The sequence below is a fragment of the Rhinoderma darwinii genome, chromosome 4, assembly GCF_050947455.1.
Source record: "Rhinoderma darwinii isolate aRhiDar2 chromosome 4, aRhiDar2.hap1, whole genome shotgun sequence".
Classification (NCBI taxonomy): Eukaryota; Metazoa; Chordata; class Amphibia; order Anura; family Rhinodermatidae; genus Rhinoderma; species Rhinoderma darwinii.
The window spans coordinates 395,410,123-395,431,218 of NC_134690.1; the positions used below are offsets into that span (position 1 = coordinate 395,410,123).

General features: G+C 43.5%; 1 protein-coding gene across 6 annotated transcripts in view; it reads right to left on the reverse strand.

Annotated features, from left to right (window-relative positions):
* Window positions 1-21,096, reverse strand: part of TAF1A (TATA-box binding protein associated factor, RNA polymerase I subunit A) — a 471,716-nt gene that overhangs the window by 12,704 nt on the left and 437,916 nt on the right. For 3 of the 6 annotated variants that reach the window (XM_075863376.1, XM_075863372.1, XM_075863375.1), the window contains exons 2-9: window positions 21,001-21,057; window positions 18,578-18,652; window positions 16,509-16,675; window positions 14,959-15,072; window positions 9,501-9,699; window positions 9,247-9,377; window positions 7,607-7,765; window positions 6,950-7,016 (exon numbers count right to left, since the gene is read on the reverse strand). In XM_075863376.1, coding sequence (XP_075719491.1) covers window positions 6,950-7,016; window positions 7,607-7,765; window positions 9,247-9,377; window positions 9,501-9,699; window positions 14,959-15,072; window positions 16,509-16,675; window positions 18,578-18,652; window positions 21,001-21,043 — 955 coding nt within the window. In that variant the 5' untranslated portion in view covers window positions 21,044-21,057. Of the gene's footprint in view, window positions 1-6,949; window positions 7,017-7,606; window positions 7,766-9,246; window positions 9,378-9,500; window positions 9,700-14,958; window positions 15,073-16,508; window positions 17,608-18,577; window positions 18,653-20,982; window positions 21,058-21,096 lie in introns of those variants that run through there. The other 3 variants (XM_075863374.1, XM_075863371.1, XM_075863377.1) reach the window with 2 other exon arrangements.

The window sequence follows — 21,096 nt, forward strand, 5'->3', positions numbered from 1 at the left end:
GCCCCAGTGCCCTCTGTAGAGGCTGCCCCAGTGCCCTCTGTAGAGGCTGCCCCAGTGCCCTCTGTAGAGGCTGCCCCAGTGCCCTCTGTAGAGGCTGCCCCAGTGCCCTCTGTAGAGGCTGCCCCAGTGCCCTCTGTAGAGGCTGCCCCAGTGCCCTCTGTAGAGGCTGCCCCAGTGCCCTCTGTAGAGGCTGCCCCAGTGCCCTCTGTAGAGGCTGCCCCAGTGCCCTCTGTAGAGGCTGCCCCAGTGCCCTCTGTAGAGGCTGCCCCAGTGCTGTCAGGGGCTTGCCCAGAGCTGGAGTCCCAGGCAGAGCGCTAGTAGGCTCTTCCTGGGACTCCAGCTGTGCTCCTGACATCACTGGGACTCCTGCTCTGGGGAAGCCCCTGACATCATTGTCGATGTATGGACAGCATGTCAGAGGCTTCCCCAGAGTCCCGGAGCAGAGCCGATAATAGCGCTCTGCCCGGGACTCCGCTCTGGGGAAGACCCTGACACACTGTCCATATATGGGCAGCGATGTCAGGGGATTCCACAGAGTCCCGGAGCAGAGCCGACACCAGCGCTCTGCTCGGGACTCCGGCTCTGGGGAAGCCCCAGACATCTCTGTTCATATATGGGCAGCGATGTCAGGGAATTCCACAGAGTCCCGGAGCAGAGCCGACACCAGCGCTCTGCTCGGGACTCCGGCTCTGGGGAAGCCCCAGACATCGCTGTTCATATATGGGCAGCGAGGTCAGGGAATTCCACAGAGTCCCGGAGCAGAGCCGACACCAGCGCTCTGCTCGGGACTCCGGCTCTGGGGAAGCCCCAGACATCGCTGTTCATATATGGGCAGCGAGGTCAGAGAATTCCACAGAGTCCCGGAGCAGAGCCGACACCAGCGCTCTGCTCGGGACTCCGGCTCTGGGGAAGCCCCAGACATCGCTGTTCATATGTGGACAGCGATGTCAGGGAATTCCAGAGTCTCGGAGCAGAGCCGATACTAGCGGCTCTGTGTCCCGCAGGCCGCAGATGACAGCCCCAGGGGCCACATGCGGCCCGCGGGCCACGTGCTTGAGACCCCTGGTATAGAGGATCTGTCAGCTCTCCTGTATGGTGTAGTATAGAGGAGCTGTCAGTTCTCCTGTGTGGTGTAGTATAGAGGATCCGTCAGCTCTCCTGTGTGGTGTAGTATAGAGGATCTGTCAGCTCTCCTGTGTGGTGTAGTATAGAGGATCTGTCAGCTCTCCTGTGTGGTGTAGTATAGAGGATCTGTCAGTTTTCCTGTGTGGTGTAGTATAGAGGAGCTGTCAGTTCTCCTGTGTGGTGTAGTATAGAGGATCTGTCAGTTTTCCTGTGTGGTGTAGTATAGAGGAGCTGTCAGCTCTCCTGTGTGGTGTAGTATAGAGGAGCTGTCAGCTCTCCTGTGTGGTGTAGTATAGAGGAGCTGTCAGCTCTCCTGTGTGGTGTAGTATAGAGGAGCTGTCAGCTCTCCTGTGTGGTGTAGTATAGAGGATCTGTCAGCTCTCCTGTGTGGTGTAGTATAGAGGAGCTGTCAGCTCTCCTTTGTGGTGTAGTATAGAGGATCTGTCAGTTCTCCTGTGTGGTGTAGTATAGAGGATCTGTCAGTTCTCCTGTGTGGTGTAGTATAGAGGAGCTGTCAGCTCTCCTATGTGGTGTAGTATAGAGGAGCTGTCAGCTCTCCTATGTGGTGTAGTATAGAGGAGCTGTCAGCTCTCCTATGTGGTGTAGTATAGAGGAGCTGTCAGCTCTCCTGTGTGGTGTAGTATAGAGGAGCTGTCAGTTCTCCTGTGTGGTGTAGTATAGAGGAGCTGTCAGCTCTCCTATGTGATGTAGTATAGAGGAGCTGTCAGTTCTCCTGTGTGGTGTAGTATAGAGGAGCTGTCAGCTCTCCTTTGTGGTGTAGTATAGAGGAGCGGTCAGCTCTCCTGTGTGGTGTTGTATAGAGGATCTGTCATCTCTCCTGTGTGATGTAGTATAGAGCAGGGGTCACAAACTCGGCCGGGTAAGTGGGCCGCATATAGAAAAAATGGGAAGTTGACGGGCCGCATTACTTTCAAATTTGATACAATACAAAATTATTGTTAATCAATTAGTTATTTGAACTACTATAACACTATATTACTATAATATTACCACTAGGTTTAAAATTTGAGATATTTCTCCACGTGCTTATTTCAACAATCCAGCTTTCCAGTTTAAGTGTTGCTAAATGCAGTCCGGCGGCTCAGTTAGCAGACATGTCAAGATTGGGCAGCCCCTTTTTAGATAGTGCCGCAGTGCCCTCTGTGGATGCTGCCGCAGTGCCCTCTGTGGATAATACAACACACCCCTAGATAAAGCCACAGTGCCCTCTGTAGATAAGGCCACAGTGCCCTCTGTAGATAAGGCCACAGTGCCCTCTGTAGATAAGGCCACAGTGCCCTCTGTAGATAAGGCCACAGTGCCCTCTGTAGATAAGGCCACAGTGCCCTCTGTAGATAAGGCCACAGTGCCCTCTGTAGATAAGGCCACAGTGCCCTCTGTAGATAAGGCCACAGTGCCCTCTGTAGATAAGGCCACAGTGCCCTCTGTAGATAAGGCCACAGTGCCCTCTGTAGATAAGGCCACAGTGCCCTCTGTAGATAAGGCCACAGTGCCCTCTGTAGAGGCTGCCCCAGTGCCCTCTGTAGAGGCTGCCCCAGTGCCCTCTGTAGAGGCTGCCCCAGTGCCCTCTGTAGAGGCTGCCCCAGTGCCCTCTGTAGAGGCTGCCCCAGTGCCCTCTGTAGAGGCTGCCCCAGTGCCCTCTGTAGAGGCTGCCCCAGTGCCCTCTGTAGAGGCTGCCCCAGTGCCCTCTGTAGAGGCTGCCCCAGTGCCCTCTGTAGAGGCTGCCCCAGTGCCCTCTGTAGAGGCTGCCCCAGTGCTGTCAGGGGCTTGCCCAGAGCTGGAGTCCCAGGCAGAGCGCTAGTAGGCTCTTCCTGGGACTCCAGCTGTGCTCCTGACATCACTGGGACTCCTGCTCTGGGGAAGCCCCTGACATCATTGTCGATGTATGGACAGCATGTCAGAGGCTTCCCCAGAGTCCCGGAGCAGAGCCGATAATAGCGCTCTGCCCGGGACTCCGCTCTGGGGAAGACCCTGACACACTGTCCATATATGGGCAGCGATGTCAGGGGATTCCACAGAGTCCCGGAGCAGAGCCGACACCAGCGCTCTGCTCGGGACTCCGGCTCTGGGGAAGCCCCAGACATCTCTGTTCATATATGGGCAGCGATGTCAGGGAATTCCACAGAGTCCCGGAGCAGAGCCGACACCAGCGCTCTGCTCGGGACTCCGGCTCTGGGGAAGCCCCAGACATCGCTGTTCATATATGGGCAGCAAGGTCAGGGAATTCCACAGAGTCCCGGAGCAGAGCCGACACCAGCGCTCTGCTCGGGACTCCGGCTCTGGGGAAGCCCCAGACATCGCTGTTCATATATGGGCAGCGAGGTCAGAGAATTCCACAGAGTCCCGGAGCAGAGCCGACACCAGCGCTCTGCTCGGGACTCCGGCTCTGGGGAAGCCCCAGACATCGCTGTTCATATGTGGACAGCGATGTCAGGGAATTCCAGAGTCTCGGAGCAGAGCCGATACTAGCGGCTCTGTGTCCCGCAGGCCGCAGATGACAGCCCCAGGGGCCACATGCGGCCCGCGGGCCACTTGCTTGAGACCCCTGGTATAGAGGATCTGTCAGCTCTCCTGTATGGTGTAGTATAGAGGAGCTGTCAGTTCTCCTGTGTGGTGTAGTATAGAGGAGCTGTCAGTTCTCCTGTGTGGTGTAGTATAGAGGAGCTGTCAGTTCTCCTGTGTGGTGTAGTATAGAGGATCTGTCAGCTCTCCTGTGTGGTGTAGTATAGAGGATCTGTCAGCTCTCCTGTGTGGTGTAGTATAGAGGATCTGTCAGCTCTCCTGTGTGGTGTAGTATAGAGGATCTGTCAGCTCTCCTTGTGGTGTAGAATAGAGGATATGTCAGCTCTCCTGTGTGGTGTAGTATAGAGGATCTGTCAGTTTTCCTGTGTGGTGTAGTATAGAGGAGCTGTCAGTTCTCCTGTGTGGTGTAGTATAGAGGATCTGTCAGTTTTCCTGTGTGGTGTAGTATAGAGGAGCTGTCAGCTCTGCTGTGTGGTGTAGTATAGAGGAGCGGTCGGCTCTCCTGTGTGGTGTAGTAAAGAGGATCTGTCAGCTCTCCTGTGTGGTGTAGTATAGAGGATCTGTCAGCTCTCCTGTGTGGTGTAGTATAGAGGAGCTGTCAGCTCTCCTGTGTGGTGTAGTATAGAGGATCTGTCAGCTCTCCTGTGTGGTGTAGTATAGAGGAGCTGTCAGTTCTCCTGTGTGGTGTAGTATAGAGGAGCTGTCAGCTCTCCTGTGTGGTGTAGTATAGAGGATCTGTCAGCTCTCCTGTGTGGTGTAGTATAGAGGATCGGTCAGTTCTCCTGTGTGGTGTAGTATAGAGGATCTGTCAGTTCTCCTGTGTGGTGTAGTATAGAGGATCTGTCAGCTCTCCTGTGTGGTGTAGTATAGAGGATCGGTCAGTTCTCCTGTGTGGTGTAGTATAGAGGATCTGTCAGTTCTCCTGTGTGGTGTAGTATAGAGGATCTGTCAGTGCTCCTGTGTGGTGTAGTATAGAGGAGCTGTCAGCTCTCCTGTGAGGTGTAGTATAGAGGATTGGTCAGTTCTCCTGTGTGGTGTAGTATAGAGGAGGGGTCAGCTCTCCTGTGTGGTGTAGTATAGAGGATCGGTCAGTTCTCCTTTGTGGTGTAGTATAGAGGAGCTGTCAGCTCTCCTGTGTGGTGTAGTATAGAGGAGCTGTCGGCTCTGCTGTGTGGTGTAGTATAGAGGATCGGTCAGTTCTCCTTTGTGGTGTAGTATAGAGGAGCTGTCAGCTCTCCTGTGAGGTGTAGTATAGAGGATTGGTCAGTTCTCCTGTGTGGTGTAGTATAGAGGAGGGGTCAGCTCTCCTGTGTGGTGTAGTATAGAGGATCGGTCAGTTCTCCTTTGTGGTGTAGTATAGAGGAGCTGTCAGCTCTCCTGTGTGGTGTAGTATAGAGGAGCTGTCGGCTCTGCTGTGTGGTGTAGTATAGAGGATCGGTCAGTTCTCCTTTGTGGTGTAGTATAGAGGAGCTGTCAGCTCTCCTGTGTGGTGTAGTATAGAGGAGCTGTCAGTTCTCCTGTGTGGTGTAGTATAGAGGAGCTGTCAGCTCTCCTGTGTGGTGTAGTATAGAGGAGCTGTCAGCTCTCCTGTGTGGTGTAGTATAGAGGAGCTGTCAGTTCTCCTGTGTGGTGTAGTATAGAGGAGCTGTCAGCTCCCCTGTGTTCTCTAGCGCGATCCTGCACGTTACTCTTAAGTGTCGGCTGTAATATACAGCCGGCACCGTATGAAGCGGGTTTACTCCGTGAGCCCGTTCCATACTTCCGCTACCCGACTTTGGCTATTTAACTTTTTTTTATTTTTACAGTGTACGGTCATATCTATATGCATGTTGACAGGCATTTGTTCGGGTAAACCTAAGGTTTGCCATAACAGCCACTAACACAAGACAGCCCTAGGGCACTTTATTAGAGGCAGCACCGTCACTACTGAACCGACAGATTCGGCAATCACCATGCTGGGCTGACGGTGACATGACAAGGGGAGCACCCTTCCTTTGTCAGGACCGCAATCTACATGGATTTGTGGTGCTTTAGGGGTTAAACAGTTCAACAAGCCTGGCTGATAATACAGGAGGGCAGCTGTCAATCATAGATACTCTCCCACGGACGTACATGTTTGTCACAATGTGGGAAGGGATTAGCACTCTCCTGAAGAATCTTCTGGTCACAAAAAGGCTCAAAAACAATACAAAATGTTTTTATTTTCAGGCTATTCATGTTATTATTTTTTTACATTGAACATGCACTGTAAGGATGGAGCCCCTGGAGACATCGCAGGGATAGACCAGTGAGCTATTTGACCATCGTCATCTCCCGGCAGCGGCAGAACGTTATCTCCCTCCACCACTAATCTCTTTCAATTAGTGCAAAGCATGGGAATTTCAAGCGTTGTCAGAGCCCTGTACCCAAAATTCTGCTTACAAATGATATTCCATTGGAAATAAAATATTCCTCAGGCAGCTGGTGTTTTCTGGTTCAAAAAGATGTAACAGCAACAAGAGATCAGACGAGTCCACAAAGAGAAGCAGATTTTTTTTGCAGACGTTGGGTAAATCCTCAAAAATCGAGTCTGGTCACAGTCTGCCACCTTGTGGCAGGATATAGCGCTACAGCCTTGAGGCATAAGTAAATCATAGGGGTTTTCCAGCCCGTAAAAATCTATGGCCTATCCTCAGGACAGGCCACCAATAGCTGATGGGTCGGGATCAGACTCCCGGGACCCCCACCGATCACCTGTTTCGAAGAGGGTGAAGCGCTCGTACGAGCGCCGTTTCCCCTTCATTTGTACTAGCTCAACGTGAATCGTCGACACGGGGGAAGCGGAGATTCACAGGTATTGCCGCATTTTATCCTATTAAAGTGAATGGGAGAAGAAGGCTGCAATACCTGTGAATCGCCGCTACATCCGTGTTGACTATTCACATTGAGCAAGTAGAAATTAAGGGGAAACGGCGCTCGTACAAGCGCTGCACCCCTTTCAAAACAGCTGATCGGCGGCGGGTCCCAGGAGTCGGACCCCGACCCATCAGCTATTGATGGCCTGTCCTGACGATAGGCCATCAGTTTTTACTGGCTGGAAAACCCCTTTAAAAAGCTAAAAGAATAAAACAGTTTTTTTCCCCCCTCACCAACAAACTATATTCTAAACTATTCTTTTTTTCTGACCGGTCCGTATTTTCTAATTTTAGGGTTTTCTGTACAGAACTACGGGGGCGGCCATCTTGCCTGAGCTGTAATAATAATAATAATAATAATAATAAGAATAAAATTGGATACTTACCAGAATTATCAAGGAGTTTGCTAAATATCAGCATGAGTTTGTGGGATGGAGTCACGTCATGCAAAACCTGAAAACAAATAAAAAATAAATAAATAAAAATCTTATATGAACAGTGAGGCTTGTTTAACCCTTTCGCTGCTGCTACAATTTCAACACTCATGACATACACAAAGAAAAGATAAATGATATTTTAAAAAAAACAACCATATTACATTCCCATACCCACATATTTTATGAACGGAGACACTTCACACGTTGTTAAAACGCTACCCGACACATTAAATTCATGGGCGCCTTCATGCGACATTGCATCAAAGCGTTACACGGTGTAAAAAACACAGAGAAATTCCGGTTTGTGGCTAATAGTTTGCCCCCAGCAGAGTCTGAGACGCACAAGACCTCCTAGATATAAAAGTATACGATGTGCGGAGTTCATACAGGTCACTAATCTCTAGATCTAAGCTCCTATATTGCTCCGATTCATTTTGGTGCTGGTGAAAATCACTGATCACTTCTCAGGGATACATAAAGTTTTTGCGCAGGAATTTCAGCGCCAAACTACAGAGATCTAGAGAGTGTAGCGCTGTAGCCTAATCCGAAATGGTAAAGCGCCGGGGAATATGCAGGTGATACATGTAGCATAATAATATCACTCACTCGGAGCACTTTTATAAGCTTCTCATCCGACGCCTGGTTCCGCTTCATGAACTCGTACAGGTACACGTGGGCATTAGGATTGGCCGGGTTCCTCACATTAGAAGCGTATGCTGTCAAGACCTTTTCCGCCTCCTGTTTCTCTCCAGAGAATTCAAGAAGCTGAAACAAGAAAAAAAAAAAAAAATGCAATTGTATGAAAATAAAGCTTAAAGGGGTTTTCCAGGTTTTTGATATTGATGATCTATCCTTAGGACAGTCTATCAATATCAGATTAGTGGGTGACCGACTCCCAGCACCTCCACTGATCAGCCGATCGAAGGAGCCGTGATCGCTGCATCGTCTTCATTGTTTATCAGGCACAGCGCCGTACATTCGGTAGTGGCTGTGCCTGGTATTGCAGCTCAGTCCCATTCACTTGAAAGGGACTGAACAGCAGTGGGCTGCAGTACCAGGCACAGCCACTACCGGATGTCTGGAGTGGTGTCTAGTAAACAATGCAGGGGGACACAGTGCTTGCTAGAGAACTGTGGCCCCCTTAAAGAGGATTTGTCACTAGTTTAGTAATGCCCGAACTCCTCGCTAATCTAATAGGCGCCGTCACACTGATAATAATAGTGAAAATTGTGTCCCAAAAAGTTTATTATTTAAAAAGTTGTGAGCTTTTTCTAAATATGCAGATGTCACCTGCCACGTTTGAACCCCTTCAGACATAAATTACAAGATTTCTCATATAACATAAGGGCCAGTTCACACAGAGTTTTTGAGCGCTGATTGAGGCGGAAATCACGTGTCCCTTCTTGCCGCGGTCTCTACCTCTAAAATTAATGCAAGGTATAAAAAACCAGTGGCCCTTGTTTGAGCGTTTTTCACTGTTATTTTTGCCTGCAGTCCTTGTATTAGCTTCAATGGCCGCGGGCATAAAACGGCACGAAGAAAACGCGGAACAATACATGCAGGTAGTTTAAGATCTGCCTCAAAATTCCTGAAAGAACTGAATAAATCAGTTTACAGTTAGCTCCCTCTAGAGGTGGCTGCAGGCAGACAGAAATGTGTAATTTAAAAGGATCTCTCATCTCGGACATTTATGGTTATATCCACAGGATATGCCATACATGTCCGATAGATGCGTGTCCCAGTTGTGGGACCCGCACCTAGCTCTAGAATGGGGACCACCTGACTACCGTACAACCTTGTCCCGCTGTTGCTGCTCTTGGGCCACTAAGTAACACGATCGCCCGGAGTACGGAAACAGCTGAGCTACGGGAGTTACGAAAACTGCGTAAAACATCGCTCAGCTGTTTCCATACTCCAGGCCACCTTGTATCTCAATAGCTGGACATCAGCGACCGCGGGAATAAGTAGGACCAGGGTCAAGAGACATATTCTAGAGATAGGTGTGGGTCCTGGAGGTAGGACCGCATCTATTGGACACATATGGCACAGCCTGTGGGTAGAACATAAATGTTGCAGATGAAAATACCACTGTGTCTATGGCTGTGTAACGAGAACATTAACAGAGAAGACCAATGTAATAACCCGTACTCTGTACTGACGTTCTGTGCTCTGACCCACAACTATGATTTTTACTGAAGGGGGATGGGGGATGGGGGGGGGTAATAAACACAATAATTATAGCTTACATCCACATAACTGAGAACGAAGGGATCCCACACTCCAGGGGACTTAATGATCTCATGAAACGTGACGGTGGCTTGTCTGTAGTAACTGTCCATAGACTGAAAAGCAGAAGTCTGACACGAATAATCCAGCTCTGGGGGAAAATACATTTATATAAATGTTTCATCATAGAACGAGACTGGCAGATGTACAAAAAAAAATAATAAGAAATACACACACATTATATGTATATATCTCACATTATGCATTGAGTTACCATTTTGAGTTATTGTGGATCCGATATCCACCCAGGACCTGTGGTTTAGGACGGCTTTATAAGCTTCGATCAGCTTTTGCAGCTTTCTCTGTTTGATGGAGTGTTGTCCATTCCTCCAGCTTTCAGCTACAGAGAGAACCCTGTAACCTTCATCAGTCTCCCCATTACACAGGTTGTGATAGACCTGCTCCAGAGAGATCTGCAATGTACACCACAGAACAGCAAGGTTATACCCAGGAACGGACACCAGGGAGGATATTAATAGTAGTTATATTCCTGTATATAGGAGCAGTATTATAGTAGTTATATTCTTGTACAGAAGGAGCAGTATTATAGTAGTTATATTCTTGTACATAGGAGCAGTATTATAGTAGTTATATTCTTGTATACAGGGAGCAGTATTATAGTAGTTATATTCTTGTATACAGGGAGCAGTATTATAGTAGTTATATTCTTGTATATAGGGAGCAGTATTATAGTAGTTATATTCTTGTATATAGGAGCAGTATTATAGTAGTTATATTCTTGTATATAGGAGCAGTATTATAGTAGTTATATTCTTGTATATAGGAGCAGTATTATAGTAGTTATATTCTTGTATATAGGAGCAGTATTATAGTAGTTATAGTCTTGTATATAGGGGGCAGTATTATAGTAGTTATAGTCTTGTATATAGGGGGCAGTATTATAGCAGTTATATTCTTGTATATAGGGGCAGTATTATAGTAGTTATATTCTTGTATATAAAGGGCAGTATTATAGTAATTATATTCTTGTATATAGGGCCAGTATTATAGTAGTTATATTCTTGTATATAGGGGCAGTATTATAGTAGTTATATTCTTGTATATAGGAGCAGTATTATAGTAGTTATATTCTTGTATATAGGGGGCAGTATTATAGTAGTTATATTCTTGTATATAGGGGGCAGTATTATAGTAGTTATATTCTTGTATATAGGGGGCAGTATTATAGTAGTTATATTCTTGTATATAGGGGGCAGTATTATAGTAGTTATATTCTTGTATATAGGGGAAGTATTATAGTAGTTATATTCTTGTATATAGGAGCAGTATTATAGTAGTTATATTCTTGTATATAGGGGCAGTATTATAGTAGTTATATTCTTGTACATAGGGGGCAGTATTATAGTAGTTATATTCTTGTATATAGGAGCAGTATTATAGTAGTTATATTCTTGTATATAGGGGCAGTATTATAGTAGTTATATTCTTGTATATAGGGGCAGTATTATAGTAGTTATATCCTTGTATATAGAGGGCAGTATTATAGTAGTTATATCCTTGTATATAAGGGGCAGTATTATAGTAGTTCTATTCTTGTATATAAGGGGCAGTATTATAGTAGTTATATTCTTGTATATAGGAGGCAGTATTATAGCAGTTATATTCTTGTATATAGGGGGTAGTATTATAGTAGTTATATTCTTGTATATAGGGGGCAGTATTATAGTAGTTCTATTCTTGTATATAGGAGCAGTATTATAGTAGTTCTATTCTTGTATATAGGAGGCAGTATTATAGTAGTTCTATTCTTGTATATAGGAGGCAGTATTATAGTAGTTCTATTCTTGTATATAGGAGGCAGTATTATAGTAGTTCTATTCTTGTATATAGGGGCAGTATTACAGTAGTTCTATTCTTGTATATAGGGGGCAGTATTATAGTAGTTATATTCTTGTATATAGGGGGCAGTATTATAGTAGTTATATTCTTGTATATAGGGGGCAGTATTATAGTAGTTATATTCTTGTATATAGGGGGCAGTATTATAGTAGTTATATCCTTGTATATAGGGGCAGTATTATAGTAGTTATATTCTTGTATATAGGAGCAGTATTATAGTAGTTCTATTCTTGTATATAAGGGGCAGTATTATAGTAGTTCTATTCTTGTATATAGGAGGCAGTATTATAGTAGTTCTATTCTTGTATATAGGGGCAGTATTATAGTAGTTATATTCTTGTATATAGGGGGCAGTATTATAGTAGTTATATTCTTGTATATAGGGGCAGTATTATAGTAGTTATATTCTTGTATGTAGGAGCAGTATTATAGTAGTTATATTCTTGTATATAGGGGGCAGTATTATAGTAGTTATATTCTTGCATATAGAGGGCAGTATTATAGTAGTTATATTCTTGTATATAGGGGGCAGTATTATAGTAGTTATATTCTTGTATATAGGGGGCAGTATTATAGTAGTTATATTCTTCTATATAGGAGGCAGTATTATAGTAGTTATATTCTTGTATATAGGGGGCAGTATTATAGTGGTTATATTCTTGTATATAGGGGGCAGTATTATAGTAGTTATATTCTTGTATATAGGGGCAGTATTATAGTAGTTATATTCTTCTATATAGGAGGCAGTATTATAGTAGTTATATTCTTGTATATAGGGGGCAGTATTATAGTGGTTATATTCTTGTATATAGGGGACAGTATTATAGTAGTTATATTCTTGTATATAGGGGGAAGTATTATAGTAGTTATATTCTTGTATATAGGAGCAGTATTATAGCAGTTATATTCTTGTATTAGGAGCAGTATTATAGTAGTTATATTCTTGTACATAGGGGGCAGTATTATAGTAGTTATATTCTTGTATATAGGAGCAGTATTATAGTAGTTATATTCTTGTACATAGGGTGAAGTATTATAGTAGTTATATTCTTGTATATAGGAGCAGTATTATAGTAGTTATATTCTTGTACATAGGGGGCAGTATTATAGTAGTTATATTCTTGTACATAGGGGGCAGTATTATAGTAGTTATATTCTTGCATATAGAGGGCAGTATTATAGTAGTTATATTCTTGCATATAGAGGGCAGTATTATAGTAGTTATATTCTTGTATATGGGGGGCAGTATTATAGTAGTTATATTCTTGTACATAGGGGGCAGTATTATAGTAGTTATATTCTTGTATATAGGAGCAGTATTATAGTAGTTATATTCTTGTATATAGGGGGCAGTATTATAGTAGTTATATTCTTGCATATAGAGGGCAGTATTATAGTAGTTATATTCTTGTATATAGGGGGCAGTATTATAGTAGTTATATTCTTGTATATAGGAGGCAGTATTATAGTAGTTATATTCTTGCATATAGAAGGCAGTATTATAGTAGTTATATTCTTGCATATAGAAGGCAGTATTATAGTAGTTATATTCTTGTATATAGGGGGCAGTATTATAGTAGTTATATTCTTGTATATTGGGGGCAGTATTATAGTAGTTATATTCTTGTATATAGAGGGCAGTATTATAGTAGTTATATTCTTGCATATAGAGGGCAGTATTATAGTAGTTATATTCTTGCATATAGAGGGCAGTATTATAGTAGTTATATTCTTGTATATAGGAGGCAGTATTATAGTAGTTATATTCTTGCATATAGAGGGCAGTATTATAGTAGTTATATTCTTGCATATAGAGGGCAGTATTATAGTAATTATATTCTTGTATATAGGGAGCAGTATTATAGTAGTTATATTCTTGCATATAGAGGGCAGTATTATAGTAGTTATATTCAACTACAGAAAAGATTTGTAGAAATGCTGTTGCCCAGATATTCAGTTTCTAACCTTCAGTCTTTTAGATTAGTTTATGCCCCTGCAGCTGCTACAATACAGTAAACTGGTGCATGTGAACATAGCAGAATACAGCATGAGAGCCCTATGCACATTAGATCAGCAAATAGGAACCTAAGCATGGCAAAGGATGGCTTTTGCATTGTAAACCATACACAGTATCAGTGCTTATACACGTGTCATAGATCACCTAAACTAATTATTAAATATACAAAAAAGTTTGAACAGGAGAAAAAAAGTGGGTCAGGTAGAAATGTATCTGCAAGAAGAAAACACGTATAACCACATGAAGTCAGGCTATTAGGAGTCTCCCACAAGGGACGTAGCCTGGGCAGTGCCAGCAGAGAGCGATGGGTGTGCGCTCATTACAAAGCCAGAAAATACAGGATCTCAGGAACGTGTATCCTGGACAAACAATATAATCTCTGAGAACATAGAAATCCAGGTACAGGCATTAATTATAAACTCAACCTGCTCCGGCAACAAAACCAACATCATACATCTACAGGATGGAAATTATTACAAATATAGGGGCAAGAAGGACAATGCTGGGCAGTAACACTTTTTTTTTTTTTCTTAAGAGGCAGCACAGATCCTCTGGGGATTAACATTGTTCTTTACACCAGACATTGTAGTCATCTGATAAGTAAGCTTTCAACAGTTTGTGGACTGTTTTCAATAGTAACTGCATAATTATGACTGCAGCTCTGGAGCATAATTCAGGCTGTAACTCAGGAACAGCACAGGATAAATAATGTAATGTATGTACACAGTGACTCCACCAGCAGAATAGTGAGTGCAGCTCTGGAGTATAATACTGGATGTAACTCAGGGTCAGTACAGGATAAGTAATGTAATGTATGTACACAGTGACTCCACCAGCAGAATAGTGAGTGCAGCTCTGGAGCATAATACAGGATGTAACTCAGGATCAGTACAGGATAAGTAATGTAATGTATGTACACAGTGACTCCACCAGCAGAATAGTGAGTGCAGCTCTGGAGTATAATACTGGATGTAACTCAGGGTCAGTACAGGATAAGTAATGTAATGTATGTACACAGTGACTCCACCAGCAGAATAGTGAGTGCAGCTCTGGAGTATAATACAGGCTGTAACTCAGGATCAGTACAGGATAAGTAATGTAATGTATGTACACAGTGACTCCACCAGCAGAATAGTGAGTGCAGCTCTGGGGTATAATACAGGATGTAACTCAGGATCAGTACAGGATAAGTAATGTCATGTATGTACACAGTGACTCCACCAGCAGAATAGTGAGTGCAGCTCTGGAGTATAATACAGGCTGTAACTGAGGATCAGTACAGGATAAGTAATGTCATGTATGTACACAGTGACTCCACCAGCAGAATAGTGAGTGCAGCTCTGGAGTATAATACAGGATGTAACTCAGGATCAGTACAGGATAAGTAATGTATGTACACAGTGACTCCACCAGAAGAATAGTGAGTGTTGTTGTAACGTATTTACAAAGTGACAAATTTTCATTTAGACTATGTATACATGAACTGTAAAATGGTATTTAAAGGTGGACACATCCTTTAAAAAAGCCTTGTGGCGAGGCATTAGTGATCGTCTCATGAATGCATTCCAATCAACGTAAATGGTAGATGACAGTTTTGTGACATTTACTCCTATTGGAGTGTGAATCACGCTGGAGAAAAACCCTCTGACAGTCGCTTTATGGTACCGGACCGTGGACGAGATTAAAGTCGCCTGTCCTTACCCGGATATGCAAACAAAGTCTTGACACTATTCCAGTTATTACAGAGAATAGGGAACTTGTATTTCTAAGACTTCCACAGACGCAGCACACTCACCGAGAGATAGTTAGTCAGCCCGATGTTCTTCATGGTTTCGTGGAATACGTTGATGTCTTTATTTGTGCTTTTGGGGTGATTTAATAGGATCTCACTTCCTAACCTCCAAATTATCTGTGAACAGAGAGAACCAATACACAGTCAATATATAGTCAACATATGAAGGGTTAATAACTATATTTCTTGCCATTTACATGGAAATGTTTCTGTATTACCCCCTTTGCGCACCATGACGTACATGCACATGGCTAGGGGCGATGAGAAATTTGTAGTGGGCTCACGGACTAATTGAAGTTACCTCCGTTTAACCACTTAGATGCCGTGGTCAATATCAACAGTACCACTCAATATCAACAGTAGTATCTAAGCTATTAGATAGAAGTAGGAGACTCCTCTGTCATCCCATCGCCATCCCCCACTTCGATGCAATCGCGTGGTGCCGATGTGTGGTCATGGCGGTCGGAGTCCGACTGGAGGCTAATACTCCTATTAAGAAGTAGACCATTAGAAGTATTACATTAGTAATACAGTAAATAATTGTATCGGCCCAGGGATCTAACAATCGCATGTTCACGTCCCCCAGTGGCACTAAAAAAAGTTTTAAAACAATTTTTTCCGCAAAATAACAGATAGTAATTTAAAAAAAAAAAACAAAAAACACAATTGGTATTGCCGCCTGCTCTATTACAATATAGCTTTATTTTTATCAAATAAAAATTTTAAAAAAAGTGATCAAAAAGTCACAGGCACCCCAAAACAGTACCGTTAAAAATTACAGCTCGTCCCTCAAAAAAACAAGAACTCACATCGCTCGATCGATGGAAAAATAAAAAAAAAGTCATGGGTCATCATGGTTATCAGCTCCTGCCAATGGAGATTTGTTCTATTGGTTGACACTGATGAAGTGCTGGCATCATAAGGTTTAAAGGGGTACTCCTTATTAATAACATTATGGCATTAGTGGTGGACTGACCTCTGGGGCCTTTAACTAGCACTTTAACCCCTTTAGTTTTAAGAATCTGTCAAAATCGTTCCCAAAAGACAGCACCCTTTATATGTAAAGTACTCACATGCCGGCATCAGCGGCTGTACTGCTATAAAGCAAGAAGCCGCCATATGATCGATCGCGCCAAAGAAACCAAGAGGGACTAAGAAGTTTACAGATAGCGCTCGCTTCTATCTGCGGGAGTTTGGGGTGACTTATTGTCACTCATCCCTATGAAGAACACTACAGTCAGCATCTCCCCTGCCTGAAATGGCTGATAACAGGGAACAACAGATTGCACTTACCTGCACAGCAAACGTAGAGAAGACTTATTGCAAATTTACGGTCACTATGAAAGTATTAATGGGGTTGTCCAGGATTAGAAAAACATGACTTTTTTTCCTTCTCTAAAACAGCGCCACACCTGTAGATGGGTTGTACGTGGTACTGCAGCTCAACACCGTTGAAGCGAACAGGTGTGGCGCTGTTTTTGGCAGAGCGGGGCAATGTTTTTTTGATCCTGTACAACCCATTTAACCCAATAATAAAATAATTTGCCAGTCACCTCTGGAGCTCTCCTCTGTCTAGTGGTGCCCCGATCCTCAAGCGTCTGGAGGTAATCGATGAGGAGTCCTGCCGCTTTCTCCCACTGATTCTTATACATGGTTTGGTGTATGAGCTGGAGACACAGATCGGAGGTCACATGGCAGCTCTTCAGCCGATTTGTGCACGCTTCCAAACACGGGAGGAAATCAAACACGTAATGAACAGGCGCATTATAAGATGGACACAGATTTTCTTATACTCTTCAAGGGGCTATCCAAGATTATAAAACAGTGTGTTTTGGGTCTCAAAGGGGTTGTATCACGAAGACAACCCCTCTCTATATGCCGTATAGAATGTATGGACGTCATAGAAGGCATGGAGGGGTGTCCCCTGCTCGGTACCCCCTCTATTAACCAGTACGTAGCCCAGTCAGAAAGAGAAGCTCCCGATCTAGTGGTCTCGAGCCGTCCATGTATTACGTGGACATCCATTCATCTGAAGGGCCACCATGTGATACCATATTCCGCCTGTAGTGGCCGCTGTATTGAAAAGGTCAACTGGCCCCGGCTTCCTCCAGCAAAATCAACTGTCTGCCGGGGCTGTCGGGAGGCGGACCCGCGGCTTCCACATAAAAGAGGTAGAATGTGGGGATAAGTTTGATAATGACCAGAAACTTAATAGATTTCATGTATTTTTTAATCATATAATGAAACTCTTAAATCAGAATTTATATTTACATCTGCCATTTAATAAGATACATAATATGCCCTACTTAAGAATCGGGGCTATGGTTTGTTACACAATTGACGGGGGGGGGGGGGGACTACAGAAAAGATCTGCGTAAGACAAAAGTCCAAATCCCCTGTATGGCTATAGAATTAAAGAAGGTGGTCTAATCAGCTCTGCACTTCTATTATGTATATTGCCCTCACTTCCCTGCAATCCGTAATCCTCTCTGCTTCTGATCAGACACCATCGTGATATTTCGATTTCTTTCTGCTTTCCCTTCCTCTGTTCTATGCTCTCAATCCCATGATGCCTCAGCGCAGCGTCACATGTGCAGTTATAGCCAGTAATATCTCTGCCTGCTTGGGAGGGCAGTGTGATTTTCTTTCATTCTGTTACATAATTAGTACGGTTGACAAAAAAAGACATGTCCATCAAGTTCAACCAAGAGATGGTAGAAAGGGAAGGGGTAAACTATAGAACTTTGTTTTACCCCTATTGATTCTATACATGGACATAGGCGCTGATATTTTCCTAAACAAAAGGATAACACTATAGAGCCAGGGAGGATCAACTGTGATCATCTCCATTATAACTGTGTGACAGGAGCCCAGCTAACCATCAACAGTAACTGCGATAGGAGATTCTGTCCCCCCTGTAGAGAACTTGTGTGGAACAGTCCATGTCATTGAATCGCACAGGAAGTTCTGGTGCCTGTATGAGTGACACACTGATCCCCATAGATTAAAGTAAACAAAGTCTCTCACCGAAGCCTGATTCAGACTATTGTTATGCAGTGGCCCCAGTGTATTTAGTGATTGAAGCAGCAAGAAAAAGAACAGGTAAGAGACGGACATATGAAATTGCTTAATGCAATATATGGTAAACTTTAGTTTTGGGTGGATTGTCCCTTTAAATTATAAAAGTATTTTTGCCTGCAGCCACCACTAGAGGGAGCTTAGAGCTTACTGCATACAGATTTATTATGAAGGTCAATGCACAAATGTATGTAGTGAGCTCCCTCTAGTGGCAACTGCAGGCAGACAGAATCACAATAGTATTTAAGGCAGCACATTCACAAGGAGATACTTTTTATAACACCAACAATCAATCAATGGCTTAATAAGAAATGTCCAAAGATCTGATGGACAATTCCTTCAGGAAAACCCTCCAAGTCATACAGGAGCTTCCTCTCTACCGGACGAGAAGCGTCACCGCCGTCTAGTGACAACTACAAGGGGAGCAGCACGCTGGACACAAGCGAATCATATCTATTATTTTCCATTTAAATAGGATTTCACCATCTACCACCCCAGCCTAATATTAGAGGCTATATACTGAGAGAGTAGCATTATGATTTACACTTAATTTTGCGCGTCCTTGGAAGATTGATCCCATAATCTTCATCCTCTTCAGTGGCAATATCAATTTCTGGATCTGGAGAAAAAATAAAAATAAACGTTATATTTATTGCATCTAAAATAGACAATAAAGCAACTTGACAAATAGTATTGTGTGTATACAGCTCCTATGCAGACCTATACTTCGCCATGGTTACAGACTACAAACAAACCCTGTGTAGTCTGTCCCCTTCTGTTTGTATTTTATCAAGAAGAGGGATAACTGGGGAATCAGACTACACTTTGTTTGTTAGTAGTCTGTTACCATGGAGACCCATGCCAGTGAATATTTCCTAAACACAATAGAGCCAGGGAGGATCAGCTGTGATCATCTCCATTATAACTGTGTGACAGGAGCCCAGCTAACCATCAGCAGTAACTGCGATAGGAGATTCTGTCCCCAGTGTAGAGAACTTGTGTGGAACAGTCCATGTCATTGAATCACACAGGAAGTTCTGGTGCCTGTATGAGTGACACACTGATCCCCATAGATTAACCCCTTCTCTCCGCAGCCATTTTTCGGATTTTCACTTTTGTTTTTACCTCCCCACCTTCCAAAAGCCATAACTGTTTTATTTTTCCATCAATATTGCCGTATGAGGGCTTGTTTTTTGCGGGACGAGTTGTAGATTTTCACAGCACCAATTTTTTGCCATATAATGTAGTGGGAAACGAGAAAAAAAAATATATGTGGGGTGGAATAGGAAAAAAAACAGCGATTCCTCAACTCTTTGGGTTGTTTTGTTTTTACGGCGTTCACTGTACGGTAAAAACGGCATGTTAACTTTATTCTGCGGGTCAATACGATTACAGCGATACCAAATTTATATCGTTTTCTTTATGTTTTACTACTTTTACAAGGAAAAAACTGATTGTTAAAAATAAAACTTTAGTTTTGTCGCCGCATTCGGAGAGCCATAACTTTTTTCTTTTTCTGTCGATTTAGCCGTGTGAGGGCTTATTTTTTGCGGGGCGAGCAGTTTATATTGGTACCATTTTGGGGTACGTGAGACTTTTGATTTCATTTTTTGTGGGAGAAGAAGGGACCAAAAACAGCAATTCTGCTGTTTTAAATTTTTTATGGCGTTTACCATGCGGACTAAATAATGATATATTGTAACAGTTCAGACTTTTACGGACGCGTCGATACCAGTTATGTTAGCTTTTTATTTTTTTTACGTTGTGCTTGAGGGAAAATGGGAAAAGGTTTTTTTTTTAGCTTTTAATTTTTTCTTAATTTGTTAAAGAAAAAAAAACTTTATTCTACTGTTTTTTACTTTTTTTTTTTTTTTTTACTTGTGCCCCGATCGTTAGATCGCTTGCACGATATACTGCCATACTAATGTATTGCAGTATATCGCGATTCTGACAGTCTCCTCAGAAGCCCTGCCGGAGGCAGAGCTTCATAGGAGTACAAAGATGGCGGACCTGGGGGACCTAGTCAGGCCCCCAGGCAGCCGTGCCAACCAACGGCACCCCTCGATCTCGCCGCGGTGGGTCGTTGGGACGTTACAAGGGGTCGCCCCCCTGTTTTTAGTAATTTAAATGCCGCGTTCGCTATTGAACGCAGCATTTAACTGGTTAAACAAGCGGGATCGCGCTCGAACGGGATCCCACTCGTTACCCGGAAGTGTAACTGTAACACACAGCCGACACACTTGCTCTATGGAGCAGTCTCAGCCCGCTCCATATTCCCCCACCTGGCATGTGCCGTATATATATATACACGGCAGATGTCGGAAAGGGGTTAAAGTAAACAAAGTCTCTCACCGAAGCCTGATTCAGACTATTGTTATGCAGTGGCCCCAGTGTATTTAGTGATTGAAGCAGCAAGAAAAAGAACAGGTAAGAGACGGACATATGAAATTGCTTAATGCAATATATGGTAAACTTTCGTATTGGGTCGATTGTCCCTTTAAATTATAATAGTCTTTCTGCCTGCAGCCACCACTAGAGGGAGCTTAGAGCTTACTGCATACAGATTTATTATGAAGTTCAATGTATAAATGTATGTAGTGAGCTCCCTCTAGTGGAAACTGCTGGAAGACCGTATCACAATAGTATTTAAGGCAGCACATTCACAGGGAGATACTTTTTAAATCACCAAAAATCAATCAATCAATGGCTTAATCAGAAATTTCCAAAGATCTGATGAACAATTCCTTCAGGAAAACCATCGAAGTCAGACAGGAGCTTCCTCCCCGCCGGACGAGAAGCGTCACCTCCGCCTAGTGACAACTACAAGGGGAGCAGCACGCTGGACACAAGCGAATATCGATTATTGGCCAGTTTAAATAGGATTTCACCATCTACCACCCCAGCCTAATATTAGAGGCTATATACTGAGAGAGTAGCATTATCATTTACAATTAGTTTTGTGCGTACTTGGAAGACTGGTCCCACAATCGTCATTCTCTTCAGTGGCCATATTAATTTCCGGATCTGGAGGAAAAAAAAATAAAAAATCAAAGTTATTTTTAT